Source organism: Medicago sativa, chromosome 7, assembly GCF_051527215.1.
Source record: "Medicago sativa cultivar Bolivia chromosome 7, Bolivia_mono, whole genome shotgun sequence".
Classification (NCBI taxonomy): domain Eukaryota; kingdom Viridiplantae; phylum Streptophyta; class Magnoliopsida; order Fabales; family Fabaceae; genus Medicago; species Medicago sativa.
The window spans coordinates 86,246,383-86,262,435 of NC_140755.1; the positions used below are offsets into that span (position 1 = coordinate 86,246,383).

The window sequence follows — 16,053 nt, forward strand, 5'->3', positions numbered from 1 at the left end:
ATGCTTAAAGAGTGCCCGGGGGCACTCGTTAGCAAGACCCTTTAAATTATAATAATGGTTATCACACTAAATTATCAGACACATTCTCGTAAGGGAGAGGAGGGGTAAAACAAAATCTGTGGTACAAGAGGATGGAGGGGAAATGAGGGAAAAACTTGCCAACCCTCCCGCACATCCTTCAAATGGGAGAGGAACCTTTTGTATGAAAGCCCAACGCTGGAACATTAGCATTGTAACACCCCGTTTTCCCAACTTGAAAATTTCATTTAAATCAGAGTATTTAATTCATAACGGAATGTCACATACTACTTAAAAATCTTAAAAACAGATAATAATAATTATCTCTCAAAATTCAACATCAAAAAAAATCTACAATCTTGCAGCGGAAAATAGTTCAACATATTAAAAGTCTTGGCACGCAGGCCTCATCAAAATCTCATAGTTTCAGTTCAACATTTATTCATAAAAAGTTCATAAGGACACGTAAGGAATAGTAGTAAAGCAAGTCCCCATCCCGTTACGTATCAGAGCACCTAGACACAATGTGAGGAGTCCACTCACGAACGCCTCTAGTCTTTATTACCTGCACATTACCCACGGTCGAGGCAACATATACGCAGAAGGGGTGAGATTTCATAATCAATACATTAAGCATATAATCCAATAAAATGCATTTAACAACTTAAACATTAATAACATATCCACAATTAACACTCAACATATTTTTCATTTCATAACAAATACAATCATCAAATATCATTACTAAATATCATCACAAATCATAATCAACTTAACACTTAGCTCGACAACACAACTCATCTTGACAATGCAACTTTACCAACTCAACAACGACTTAACAACACAACTCATCTTGACAATGCAACTCTATCAACTCAACAACAACTTAACAACTTAGACCATCATGAAACTTCTTGATATGCAAATGCATGTGGTACCAATCAACAACAAAATGAGCATAATAGGCTCTTCAACGTGTGAGCACAAAGGCTGCCGGGCCTAAAGCCCCCAACTTTAGTGAGCACAAAGGTTGCCGGGCCTAAAGCCCCCAACTTTAATGAGCGCAAAGGCTGCCGGGCCTAAAGCCCCCAACTTTAATGAGCGCAAAGGCTGCCGGGCCTAAAGCCCCCAACTTTAATGAGCATGCAATGAACTCAACTTCCAACAACTTAGACAACAACGTGAACAACTCATACGACTCATAATCATGGACAACTTCTTCAATTCCAACAACATAGACCGACTCATGCAACCTCAAGACACTAACAGTCAATAGCAGGGAACAGCAGCAAGATACATCATTTAATAACGCTTGAATGCGTTAACATCATCTAATGAATGAATTACATCATCATAAGTATCATAAAGCATCATTATAACATTCATGCAACAACAATTCTAATCTCAGTCACCTGAACAGACTTCTGGAGCTTATGAAAGCATCCTAAACAGCTCTCTTACTTACTTCTAAGGTCAACTCAAGTCTATACGTGCGAAAGGATCGCATCGGGACAATTTTGGGCAACTAACAGCCTAACTCGCAGTGGCGAGTAACTTTGCTCGCAAGTTGGGTTACACTATGGCAAGGAACTACTCCTATAACCCTTAATTAAATCCCTCTCATTAAGCTTATTGATTTGGGGTCTTACTGTACATCTTAGGAACCCTTTAGAGGCATAAAAATGGGTCAAATATAGTTTAAGTCAACACTGCATCGTGGCACGTTGAGGTACCATCGTGGCACGTTTGGACAGCCTAAAAATGGTTTCGATTCTGGAAAAATCGTGGCACGTTGGGCTTCCATCGTGGCACATTCATAGTTCGACAGACAACTTCAGATTTTCTACCTTTCACGTTTTCGGCCGTAAAACTCAAACCGTTAATCCGTTTTAGATGCCGTTTTCGCCTACGCGCTCCTGACACTAAGCTCTATCATATTCTATAGAAAAATTCAAGTTTAAACCACTCAAAACTCGTTTTCCAAGACCTCACAATCCTAATTCTTAACTCACCGACATCTCATCTAATCACATAGTTTTAGCTTCAAAATTACTTCTGATAATCATTATGGGGATTATCTAAGGTCTAATTACAGTCTCTTCATCAATCTAACAACTTTTCACCAATTAATCCTCAAACTCCCTCAAACCCTAATTCATCAATTCTCACAAAACTCAACCTAATCATGCTAAATCATTCTACAGAATTATAACCTTAATAATATTGAAAATTAGTCTCACCCTTACCTGATTATAGCAGAATCGCAGCTCTCTCTCCCTCTTGATCTCCTCTTCTGACTTTTTCTCCCTTTTCCAAAAGCGTTTCACGTAAAAACGTCTCCCACTTATGTTTGTCTTATTTATTTACCCTTATTGCTCATCTCACCTATAAACTTACTATTTCCACCTCACAGCCCAACTTCTAATATTTTTATTTTATTTCTCATATCTTATTTTATTTAATAATAAAATAAATCACACCAACATAACAACTTCACAACATCATATACTCCACATAATTTATTCATAAATCATATAAACTACTCAACCTCACGAATCATATAATTCACACATCTTAGTCATATAAATTACTTAAATCATAAATCATATAAGCATATATTTATAAATATATTCTAAACTTCATCGAATTAATTAAATAATTAAGACGGGCGTTACAACTCTCCCCAACTTATAGAATTTTCGTCCTCGAAAATTTACCTCAAGCAAACAACTTGGATAAGACTCTACCATCTTACTATCTAGCTCCCATGTCAAGCTTTCACCAGTTGCTCCACTCCAAACAACTCTCACTAGAGGTATCTCCTTGCCCCTCAACGTCTTCACCTTGCGGTCACCAATTCTCAAAGGTAAGGTCTCCACCGTAAGGTTGTCTCTAACTTGCACATCATCATTCTGAATCACATGGGACGGGTCTGGGACATACTCCCTCAACTGCGACACATGAAACACATCATGCAAATTTGATAGATGCGGTGGTAAGCCAACTCTATAAGCCACCGTGCCAATTCTCTCAGATATCTGATAAGGACCAATAAACTTCGGAGTCAACTTCTTGGACTTCAATGCACGACCAACACCGGTCATCGGAGTAACTCTCAAGAACACGTGCTCTCCTTCTTGAAACTCAAGGTCTTTCCTACGCTTATCATGGTAACTCTTTTGTCGACTCTGCGACGCTTTCATCTTTTCTTGAATCATTTTCACTTTCTCAGTAGTCTGCTGAACAATTTCTGGTCCTAAAACCACACTTTCACCTGTTTCAAACGAACACAACGGAGTCCTACACTTCCGACCATACAAGGCCTCGAAAGGTGCCATCCCAATACTTGAATGATGACTGTTATTATATGTGAACTCTATCAACAGGAGATGACTATCCCAAGTTCCACCTTGCCCAAGTACACAAACTCTCAACAAGTCTTCGAGTGACTGAATTGTTTTTTCCGACTGACCATCTGTTTGAGGATGATAAGCCGAACTCAATCTCAACTTAGAGCCTAAAGCCTCTTGCAAACTCTTCCAAAATCTAGAAGTAAATCTTGGATCTCTATCTGACACGATGCTTGAAGGAACACCATGCAATTTCACTATGTCTCGAATATATATATCTGCCAACTGAGCCACAGGAAAAGGAAAACTAATATTAATCGGGAGGAAGTGTGCCGACTTCGTCAATCTATCCACAATCACCCAAATAGCATCATTTCCCTTAGGAGTATTCGGCAAACTCGTCACAAAATCCATGGATATACTATCCCATTTCCATTCTGGTACATCTAACGGTGTCATCAATCCAGCAGGCTTCTGATGCTCCACCTTCGATTTCTGACAAATTAAAAAAGAATACACAAATTGTGCTACATCACGTTTCAATCCAGACCACCAAAACAACTTCTTTAAATCATGATACATCTTTGTAGCTTCCGGATGGATACTCAAGCTACTCCTATGACTCTCTTCAAGAATCATCTTCTTTATCTCATCATTGTCTGGAATACAAATCCTACCTCGAAACCTCAACACACCCTGACCATCGACCTTAAAGTCACCATCTTCAGTTTGATTACTAGAAGCCAACAAGTCCACAAACTTAACATCAGCTTTCTGCGCATCTTTAATATCTTTTAAGAAATCATTATCAATTTTCAGCATTCCTAACTTAACACTCCGAGGCGACATTTCACAAACTAAGCTCATATCTCTAAACTGTTCAAGCAATTCAAATTCCTTCACCATCATAGCAGACATATGTAAACTCTTCCTACTTAGGGCATCTGCAACCACATTAGCTTTACCCGAATGGTAATTCAAACTAAAATCATAATCTTTCAACAATTCGAGCCACCTTCGTTGTCGCATATTCAATTCTTTCGGATCAAACAAGTACTTCAAACTCTTGTGATCACTAAACACCTCAAATCTCAAATCATACAAGTAATGTCTCCAAATCTTAAGCACGAATACAACTGCAGCTAATTCCAGATCATGAGTAGGATAATTTCGTTCATGTAATCTCAACTGTCTTGATGCATAAGCAACCACCTTACCATCTTGCATAAGCACACCGCCTAAACCCAACTTGGACGCATCACAATACACCACAAAAGGTTCATCGGACTTCGGCAAAATCAAGATTGGAGCCGTCGTCAAACGCTTCTTCAATTCGTTAAAACTGTTCTCACAATGAACATCCCACACAAAGGTCTTACCTTTACAAGTCAATTGCGTTAACGGAAGTGCCAACTTAGAAAATCCTTCAATAAATCTTCGGTAGTAACCTGCTAAACCCAAAAAGCTTCTAATCTCTGTGACTGACTTAGGAGTCTCCTATTGTGATACTGCATCAACTTTATACGGATCAACTGCAATACCACTACCAGAAATAACATGGCCAAGAGAACTTACTTCATTCAACCAGGATTCACACTTAGACAATTTGGCATACAACTTCTTCTCTTTCAGCACTTGCAAGACAATCTTCAAATGCTCAGCATGTTCTTCTTCCGTCTTATATTCATAATGTCCATATCGCGTTCTCTACGCCGTCTTCTGCATATCTTCATCTTTCTCTTTAATCTGGTGGTAACCCGATCTCAAGTCAATCTTGCTAAACGCACGTGCACCCACTTACAACCTATCAATTACTGCTTGATTCTCCATGGACAAAGACGCCATCAATGAAACATCAAGATTTCGTCACGTTCTAACTGCTTCAGCTAATTAGTAGTCAAAAACTCTGCTCCACTTTCTTCCTCGACAGCAGAAAAAAATACGCTGACTTACTAAAACAATTAATATGGACATGGTTGTACTCCAACCAGTCCATACAAAGGGTTACACAACAAACAACATCAAACATGACAACTCAAATACAGTACAAAACTGTAATACGACACAACATGAATCTACTACTTGGCCGGATGGACCGACCTGCTCTGATACCAATTGTAACACCCCGTTTTCCCAACTTGAAAATTTCATTTAAATCAGAGTATTTAATTCATAACGGAATGTCACATACTACTTAAAAATCTTAAAAATAGATAATAATAATTATCTCTCAAAATTCAACATCAAAGAAAATCTACAATCTTGCAGTGGAAAATAGTTCAACATATTAAAAGTCTTGGCACGCAGGCCTCATCAAAATCTCATAGTTTCAGTTCAACATTTATTCATAAAAAGTTCATAAGGACACGTAAGGAATAGTAGTAAAGCAAGTCCCCATCCTGTTACGTATCAGAGCACCTAGACACAATGTGAGGAGTCCACTCACGAACGCCTCTAGTCTTTATTACCTGCACATTACCCACGGTCGAGGCAACATATACGCAGAAGGGGTGAGATTTCATAATCAATACATTAAGCATAAATCCAATAAAATCCATTTAACAACTTAAACATTAATAACATATCCACAATTAACACTCAACATATTTTTCATTTCATAACAAATACAATCATCAAATACCATTACTAAATATCATCACAAATCATAATCAACTTAACACTTAGCTCGACAACACAACTCATCTTGACAATGCAACTTTACCAACTCAACAACGACTTAACAACACAACTCATCTTAACAATGCAACTCTATCAACTCAACAACAACTTAACAACTTAGACCATCATGAAACTTCTTGATATGCAAATGCATGTGGTACCAATCAACAACAAAATGAGCATAATAGGCTCTTCACCGTGTGAGCACAAAGGCTGCCGGGCCTAAAGCCCCCAACTTTAATGAGCACAAAGGCTGTCGGGCCTAAAGCCCCCAACTTTAATGAGCACAAAGGCTGCCGGGCCTAAAGCCCCCAACTTTAATGAGCATGCAAAGAACTCAACTTCCAACAACTTAAACAACAACGTGAACAACTCATACGACTCATAATCATGGACAACTTCTTAAATTCCAACAACATAGACCGACTCATGCAACCTCAAGACACTAACAGTCAATAGCCGGGAACAGCAGCAAGATACATCATTTAATAACGCTTGAATGCGTTAACATCATCTAATGAATGAATTACATCATCATAATTATCATAAAGCATCATTATAACATTCATGCAACAACAATTCTAATCTCAGTCACCTGAACATACTTCTGGAGCTTATGAAAGCATGCTAAACCGCTCTCTTACTTACTTCTAAGGTCAACTCAAGTCTATACGTGCGAAAGGATCGCATCGGGACAATTTTGGGCAACTAACAGCCTAACTCGCAGTAGCGAGTAACTTTGCTCGCAAGTTGGGTTACACTATGGCAAGGAACTACTCCTATAACCCTTAATTAAATCCCTCTCATTAAGCTTATTGATTTGGGGTCTTACTGTACATCTTAGGAACCCTTTAGAGGCATAAAAATGGGTCAAATATACTTTAAGTCAACACTGCATCGTGGCACGTTGAGGTACCATCGTGGCACGTTTGGACAGCCTAAAAATGGTTTCGATTCTGGAAAAATCGTGGCACGTTGGGCTTCCATCGTGGCACGTTCATAGTTCGACAGACAACTTCAGATTTTCTACCTTTCACGTTTTCGGCCGTAAAACTCAAACCGTTAATCCGTTTTCGATGTCGTTTTCGCCTACGCGCTCCTGACACTAAGCTCTATCATATTATACAGAAAAATTCAAGTTTAAACCACTCAAAACTCGTTTTCCAAGACCTCACAACCCTAATTCTTAACTCACCGACATCTCATCTAATCACATAGTTTTAGCTTCAAAATTACTTCTGATAATCATTATGGGGATTATCTAAGGTCTAATTACAGTCTCTTCATCAATCTAACAACTTTTCATCAATTAATCCTCAAACTCCCTCAAACCCTAATTCATCAATTCTCACAAAACTCAACCTAATCATGCTAAATCATTCTACAGAATTATAACCTTAATAATATTGAAAATTAGTCTCACCCTTACCTGATTATAGCAGAATCGCAGCTCTCTCTCCCTCTTGATCTCCTCTTCTGACTTTTTCTCCCTTTTCCAAAAGCGTTTCACGTAAAAACGTCTCCCACTTATGTTTGTCTTATTTATTTACCCTTATTGCTCATCTCACCTATAAACTTACTATTTCCACCTCACAGCCCAACTTCTAATATTTTTATTTTATTTCTCATATCTTATTTTATTTAATAATAAAATAAATCACACCAACATAACAACTTCACAACATCATATACTCCACATAATTTATTCATAAATCATATAAACTACTCAACCTCACGAATCATATAATTCACACATCTTAGTTATATAAATTACTTAAATCATAAATCATATAAGCATATATTTATAAATATATTCTAAACTTCATCGAATTAATTAAATAATTAAGACGGGCGTTACAAGCATCATGAACACTATTGCACAACTATAAAAAAGGAGATAATGTGAGATAGAATGAGAATTTGTAAAGAATTGATAAGTATTTATAGAAGAAAAATACGCCATAGAATTTAACGGTTAGTCAAGGGAAGGTAAAAAAAATGGGGTTGAGTCTTGCTAACCAACCCAAAAAACACATGTTCAATGAATCAGTCTTACTGACCAAGTCACCGTCCACATTCAGAACTGGTTCACATGATATAATCTGAAACATCTCCATAATTGTTCATATTATATAATCTAAAATGGACCAAAACTGTTAAAACCCATACCTTGTATGGTTTGGAACATTTCAGATTGTTTAATCTGAACCTCTTAAATAGACTTTTTTTTTGGGTCCACGTCACACATATACTTTTATAAATTGATGTGTTTGGTTCATTTGTTGTAAGACACCACAAAGAACCGTGAACACTTATGCAGTAAATCTGAACACCAATTTAGCCATATTTCACTCCGAAAATCCAATCTTTTCAAGGTCCATATTGATGTCACCCTGTCTGGGTTGACGAATCAGCTGGACCAAATCTACCCTCGTCTCAACCATAGAAACACAAGGAGGGTGAACAATGTTTAGTATCGTTGTCCAACGACCGACTCAAATGGAAGTGTCCAACTCATCCAAACGAAGTTCATGAACGACGACGTGATAAATCAAAGCATACATGGATAAACCAGATAAATATTAAGTTTTGACGATCCATGATCTTTTGTGTGTGTTTTATTATGTTGTTTTACACTCTTGAATTACATTATTTAATGGGTTAAATAAGTAAATAGTCCCCCTAAATACACAAACATTTGATTTTAGTCCCAATAAAATATTCCTTAGGCTTTTGACCCCTCCAAAATTTCCCATCCATGAAATTAGTCCCTACTTTTTAGCCAACTCATGTATAACCTTCATATTTTTAATGAAATTTTTCAGAAATGGATGATAGAAAATTATGACAATATTTTTCAAAAAAAAATAGATTTTTTTTAACAAAACATGAATTTAATATGAATTTTTTAGCACTGGAAATATAAAAATTCATGTAAAAAGTAAGTCGTAACACTCACTTTTTTGTGCGCTCTTTTTGAGTGTTAATACTCCGATTCTTAATTGAAAAATGCCGTGATAATTTGAAGTTTCGTTGGAAGGATTGTTTCACTAGGAATCAAATTTTGTGCTCTCAAACAATTTATTTTTAGTGGAACTTGTTAATCACTTAAGTCAAATTGTTTGGTTATTTTAACTCTCACTCTTTTATTGGAAATACACTTTATAAATATGACAGTGTAAAAAACATGATTGAGTAAATTATTATTTTTTTTTTTTTGAACGAACTTTTCCATAAGAATCGCATTGAAAAAAGGACCGGGGGAGAAGAAAGAAGAGGGTTAAAAACTGGGGCAACCCAAAAACATAGTATAAAAACATCTAGGGTTTTTGAGTTTGTTGTTTGTGTGTTGTGTTTGGATCTAATCACCGCTCCCAAAAAGAAAATTGCTGTTGACACATATACAAAGGCTGAGACACACATGTAAAAGACGAAAATACCCCTCGGTAGTTAACTACCGATGAACTAAACCGGCTGCAGTTAACTACCGAGGGAAACCTCGGTAGTTAACTGTGGAGGATATGAGACCCTTCTCTTTCTTCTTCTTCTTCTTCTTCCACTTCAATCCCTTTTTTTGTTTTTTTTCTTTCACAACCACAAAAACTGGTTTATAAGCTTGCTTTTGTGGGAGACTAACTCATCTTAGCCTTCGTCAAGTATTGATTAAACTCTTTTTAATTACCAATATTTTTAAATCAAATTATCTTATACAAATTAGAGACTAACTCTTTGATTAAACTCATCCATTTAATTACCAATATTGCTCCCATGATTAAACTCATCTTAGCTCCCATGTAAGCTTGCTATTACAGTTCACCTTGTATAAATTGATGCTAATTAACTTTTTTTCTAAAGGCTAAGATGATTTATTGGTAATTCTCTGACTTTAAATAAGATTTAATCAATACAACCTGGGTTTATAAGCTTGCTTTTGTACAAACTTATCATTTGATTTGTCAAGTTCATGATTGTTTGACTAGTAGGACTTGTGGTTGCTTGGTATTATAGCTCCCATGCCACTTACGAACCATATTTGTTTTTGAGTTTTGTGGGTGTGAAAGAAAAAAAACAAAAAAAGGATTGAAGTGGAAGAAGAAGAAAGAGAATAGTCTGATACAATTATACTACTTGCCGAGGGTTTTTGAGTTTCAGCCACACATGTATTTCTCGGTAGTTAACTACTGAGGTTTTCCTCGGTAGTTAACTGCAGCCGGTTTAGTTCCTCGGTAGTTAACTACCGAGGGGTATTTTCGTCTTTTACATGTGTGTCTCAGCCTTTGTATATGTGTCAACAGCAATTTTCTCCCAAAAATCAACTTCTCTCAGGATCACCATGACTGCCCAAAACCAAGAAGAGCTTCTTGCTGCTCATCTCGAACAACAAAAGATTCATGTAATTCTTATTCTCTTTTTCATCCTCCAATTTTTTATTTATTTATTTATTTTTTTTTTTAGTTCAGTTTTTGGTTGATTATAGTTTGATTTCATAGTAATTTGTTTAGTTTTTAATGTTTTTGGGATATATCTTTATGTATCTGTCTATGAAATGTTTTAGGGTTTTAGATATTAATTTATTTTTTATTTATTTACATGTTTTTAAAATCAGGGTTTTTGGATTTGAATGACCATGTCATAAGGTTGTTTATTTGCAATTAAATGTTACAAATAGAAAATTGGGAGAACTTGATTCTTTGAAACAAATGAACACATGTATTTGTTATCTGCAGAGGAATTGAATCACCGTTCTTGTAGTAAATTGTAATTGGTTATTTATTTAGCAAATAGTTTTGCTGATTTTTACAGTTAAATTTGTTCTTATGATTACCAAGTATAGTATTGATTGTAATCTTATAAGTGTAGTGGCTGAAGAATTTTTTTGCTGCATTTTTTAATTTGCTGTTGTTGACTGTATGTGTATCTGTTGATTGTAATTTGTTTCGTGTTGGCTGGGTTGGAGTTGTTGTGACGTGGGTGTGAATTGTTAGTTTGTGTTATGGTTTGAAACTGATATTGATACAAACTGTTTGATTGTTAATTGTTTTGTTGTTGGAAAATTTCTTGCAGGTTCTAATATTTTTCAATTATTTTCGTAGGGTGCTTATCTGAAAACCCAAATTGGTCAAGCTTCGTGGAGACAAAAATGTTCCAGGATACTGTAATGGTAGCAAGGGATTCAGGAATTGAAGCTATTGAAGTTTTCGAGCATGAAGTGGTAGTTGCTCGGTTAAGATTGATTAAGGTTCCGAAAGTCACTGTTAGGAAGCCTAGATTGGTAAGAATAATTTTTTTTTACAATTTGTAAATAAAAATTATTCTTACCAATTTAGCCTTCTTAGCAGTGTCTTTCCGGGCCTTGATCAATTCTAACCGAGCAACTACCACATCATGGAAAAATTATTCTTTTACCATCAACAGAAGGAAAATGATCTTAGCTCGGATGATGAGGCTGCACCTAGGGTTATGGCCTGCTCTTTGGGTCCCGAAAATCCACAAACAACTTTTGTTATGTTAGATTCATCAGGAGAAGTACAAGATGTGCTATACACTGGGTCACTTACTCTGAGGTCGCAGAATGCCAATGACCAACAAAGGAAGATGAATGACCAGGAACATGTGCTGAAGTTTATGACAGATCACCAACCGCATGTTATTGTTTTAGGAGCAGCTAACTTGTCTTGCACTCGTTTGAAGGAAGATATATATGAGGTTAGATCTTGGTTTTACGTTCACATCTATATTTTGGAGAATTTTTTGTTAGGAATGCTTATTTCCGTTTATTTGTGTTCCAATTTCAATCACGTTACCAAACACGGAAATGATATTGATAAGTTGTCAGTCGTATTCCCATTTTCATATTCATTACGTTCTGTTCCCTTCAATCTATGTTTCACTCAGTCTTAATTACCACACTTAACTAACCTACATATTCCCAACCACTCTCTTTCTGCATCCAAAATGGTGAAACATCATACACGACCAGATATACCCAGTTTTAAAATGATTTTTTGGGTCAGTAGGAGTTGGTATAAATTTATCTGATGAATGAAATCAGTACATGTTTTACCTTTTGCTGGGTAACTTGAGATGGATTTCTGCTGTTTGTGTATTGTGGGTTTGGTTTGCTCTTCTTCTATTAGGTTATTTATAAGATGGTTGAGGAAAACCCTAGAGATGTTGGCCATGAAATGGATGGGCTCAGCATTGTGTATGGAGATGAAGCTCTGCCTCGTCTTTATGAAAATTCTCGAATTTCCTCTGAACAACTTCCTTCGCAGCAGCTAGGTAATTATTGTGTTGGGTGTATGCTGCCCCTCTTCAATGAATCCTGTAACTAATCCTATTTTTGTTGCTTGGACAGGTATAGTGAGGCGGGCTGTTGCTCTTGGTCGATATCTCCAGAACCCATTGGCAATGGTCGCGACATTATGTGAATTTATATATATAGATAGCCTGTGTCTATGTTTATGCTGGAAAACTATAGATCCTTATCTGCTACATTTCTGTTGTATAAGATGTGATGTAATAATAGCAATTACTTTTGGGCTTCTCTCACTGTAATCAAAGTTCGGAGTTGTGTCTAAACTGGGGGAAATACTCAAATGAACTGAGGTTGAGAGTCTGAAGGTTCCGGTTTGGTGGTTCCATGCGGAAATAATGGGGCTTATTTTCGATTTTGGTTTTAGTTAGCTAGTTTAAATGATGGTGGAGTTTTACTGTTTGGTCCCTATTGCTCTGCAGTGTGATTGTTGGTATAGAGTTTGCATTCTTTTGCCTTTGTTTTTTGTTTACCTGTTTCTGGTGCTTAATATATTTCATGTTGTTTTTGCTGTTATGTGAATTTTTGTATTCCAGATGATGATGTGACTGTGGAGCTAGTCTTGGGCATAGGATTACCTCTGCATGGGGTTTATTTGATGCTATCTTATTGTGCTGGTATTTTTTTTTCTTTACCCCCTCATATGCGTCACATTTAATAAAAGGGATCCTGCTCCCTATTTGGTCAGACTTGGTTCATATTTGGTTAGAAACCTACATTGATTTTACCCAATAATATGAAGTGTGTTGAAAAGAGTTTTTGCTATCATTGCTTTTCTTTCTATTATTCTCACTTATTTTTTGTCTGTATTGAAGAATACGATGCAATATTTACTGAAATAATGATTTTTCTTCTCTTGAATATTGGTAATTAGATGCCGTGCTTGTTTGAAATCACGGTGGGGCATGACAAAATCACGGTGGTTTGCCAAACTGTGAACCCGAACATACATGTCATAGATTTGAATACATCATTTGTAGTTCTAGTCCTAAAGCAGGTGTATGTTCTTGGTGTGAGAGCTATTATTAATATATAAATGAATGTAGGTGATAAATAAAACTAACAAAATTTAGGAAAAATGTTTATAAATACTAGGATTGATCTCTAAAACACTATCTTCTAAGCAAACATGTACTAGTTAAAAGGAAAATGGATAAGTTGGATTTATTGTTTAATGACTGATCATGCGCATGCTTAACTATATCTCTGTCTTAATGCAGTTCTTGTCGGACAAGGATCCTGGTGAAAGTATTTTCCGTCCTAGTTCCCGTGGTCCTTCATACCTTACTTTGACTCTTAAAATTCATGATGGAGTATATGCCCACAAGGATTTAGTTGAAGGTGGGAAGGAACACAAGGACATTACAAGCTTACTTCGAATTGGAAAGACACTAAAAATTGGAGAGGACACTTTTGAGGATTTAGATGAGGTAAGGTTCTCCCCTACCTTTCGGGATACCTTTATTGTGACACTATGATTTACTCTTTTCTATTCATATTGAGTAGGTTATGGACCGTTATGTTGATCCGTTGGTGACTCGCTTAAAAACAATTATTATGGACCGTTATGTTGATCCGTTGGTGACTCACTTAAAAACAATGTTAAATTATCGCAAGTTTGGGACGGGTACAAAAATAGAAGTTGATGAACTTCTGAAGATTGAAAAGGCTGAGTATCCAATGCGTATCGTTTATAGCTTTGGTATCTCATGAACATCCTGGTACATTTATCCTGACTTATATAAGAAGTACAAATCCACACCATGAGTACATTGGTCTTTATCCTAAAGGATTCAGGTTCCAGAAAAAGATGTTTGAGGATATCGACCGGCTTGTGTCATATTTTCAAAGACACATAGATGATCCTCAAAATGATTCTGCGCCTTCCATTAGATCTGTAGCTGCAATGGTACCAATGCGAAGTCCTGCAACTGGTGGCTCAACAGCAGCTTCTGTGGCTAGTGGTTGGGGTGGTTCAAATGGTGATGGTGGTTGGAGGGGTCACTTGAATGATAGAGATCGATCTTCTACTCCCGGTTCTAGAACAGGTATAAGAAATTTTAAATTCAGTTCTATTTTTATGTTTTAGTGCATTATTGGTGAATAACCACTGAACATATGTGCTTTTGCAACTTTGCTGCGTGAAGTGAATGCTTCCTCTTCCGTGCATTTTGTTTGTTCTATTTCTACCTATTCTCCTTGTCTGCAGTTCACCTGTCATCCAGCTTATTGCTTCCACTTGTCATTTTTTCGGTTCTTTTTTATTTTAATCAAAACTTTTACTCTTTTTATAGGACGACCTAGTGGAGTGCCTCGTCCGTATGGTGGTGGAAGAGGGCGTGGTCGTGGTTCTTGTAACAATAGAGGACACAACAATGAAAGGCAGGATGGTGCGTCCGGATGGGGATCTGCTGCTACAAAAGACAGAGATGATAGTTTAAGCAACTTTCCAGGGGCTAAGGTTCAAAATTCCCCTGGAAAGGAAGCATTTCCTGGTGGTTGGGGTGGAAGCAGTGGTTGGGGAGGTGGAGCTAGTACTGGTGACAAAAGTGGCTGGGGAGGTGGAGCTAATACAGGTGACAAAAGTGGCTGGGGTGGAGGTAATGGGTGGGCTGGTGGAGCTAGTACTGGTGCTGAACATGGAAATTCTGGCTGGGGAAGTGGATCAAAGAAAGCTGCCGACATTGGATGGTCTGGAAACTGACCGTGGTGGCTCTGGATGGTGAACCGTCCACATAGATTTGACTACCGAATAGAGAAGAGTATATTATAAAAAAAAAAAATGGTTTAGTTATTCTATTGGTCCTTGCCAATATTCTCAATTATGGTTTTAATCCATTGTTTCTTTTATTTACGCAAATCAGGAATTCTCTCTTTCGGTCCCCTAATGTTGGTTCTCTGCCCAAAAAGAGGCTGATGTGGCTATACAACGATGGTTCATATATGATATGACTTTTCTTAATGAGAGGTCATTACTTGTTATTTTTACTCACATTTTATAATTAGAGTGAATTGAAAATTACAATTATACCTTCGTAAGCTTCTTCCTCTTCACCACGTTATATATTGGTACAAAGTATCAACCGTTGTTTAGCCTTGATAATTATCTTGAGAACTTGTACCCATAAGGTGGATTCTTTTTGCTTTAGAGGTACAATCAATGTTTTGTTGGTGGATGTATTAGCCAAATTAATAATTTGATGAATCAAAATTTTCATTCAAATTAATTAAATTGTTTTGTATTTTTCTCATGTTTTTGTCTAAACTGAATCAAATCAAATTGATTAAGCTTTTATTGTTGTTGATATAAATTTTTTCATTTAAATTGATCTTCCAGCGAATGGAAATAAATTTAGGCTTTATAATTACTTATTTTATTTTAAAATAGTAGTGTTGTCTGAATAATATGTATTACACATTTTATAATTATTACTCATTATTTTTTTCCTTGTAATTCATAAAAATTTGATATTTTAAAAAATATTCATTGAAACAAACCGAACAACATATTACGCGACATATATATCTGAAAGTGCATAAAAAAAATTAAATCAAATAAAAATCATCTATTTTAAATATTTGACCTAATTATTGATATTTTGTAATATTTGCAGGGACGATCAAATGTTGTTCACTGTACTCGTAGGAGTATTGTATAGCATACTTTATATTTCCTATGGCTTCTAACTT

General features: G+C 36.3%; 1 protein-coding gene across 5 annotated transcripts; it reads left to right on the forward strand.

Moving 5' to 3' along the window:
* The first annotated feature begins 9,605 nt into the window (after positions 1–9,605).
* Positions 9,606–15,325, forward strand: LOC146909647 (transcription elongation factor SPT6 homolog). 5 transcript variants are annotated; one of them, XM_085725210.1, is made up of 8 exons: positions 9,608–10,440; positions 11,141–11,319; positions 11,387–12,329; positions 12,406–12,796; positions 12,900–12,980; positions 13,584–13,793; positions 13,870–14,411; positions 14,658–15,325. In XM_085725210.1, the coding sequence occupies exons 7-8, from the start codon at positions 14,174–14,176 to the stop codon at positions 15,065–15,067; spliced, it is 648 nt and encodes a 215-aa protein (XP_085581336.1). In that variant the 5' UTR covers positions 9,608–10,440; positions 11,141–11,319; positions 11,387–12,329; positions 12,406–12,796; positions 12,900–12,980; positions 13,584–13,793; positions 13,870–14,173; the 3' UTR covers positions 15,068–15,325. The 5 variants fall into 5 exon arrangements, with proteins under 5 accessions (XP_085581337.1, XP_085581336.1, XP_085581335.1 ...); XM_085725209.1 differs by having other exon boundaries at positions 11,141–11,753; positions 12,185–12,329; positions 12,406–12,980; XM_085725211.1 differs by lacking the exon at positions 12,406–12,796 and having other exon boundaries at positions 9,606–10,440; positions 11,141–11,753.
* Positions 15,326–16,053: the final 728 nt, after the last annotated feature.

Bases quoted from the DNA above. Each gene is read 5' to 3' on its own strand.
- LOC146909647 (XM_085725206.1), top strand. From the start codon at position 11,433: ATGGAAAAATTATTCTTTTACCATCAACAGAAGGAAAATGATCTTAGC. The intron at 11,754-12,184 runs GTTAGATCTTGG...TTCTTCTATTAG, and splicing joins TGAAGGAAGATATATATGAG to GTTATTTATAAGATGGTTGA. The intron at 12,330-12,405 runs GTAATTATTGTG...TTGCTTGGACAG, and splicing joins ACTTCCTTCGCAGCAGCTAG to GTATAGTGAGGCGGGCTGTT.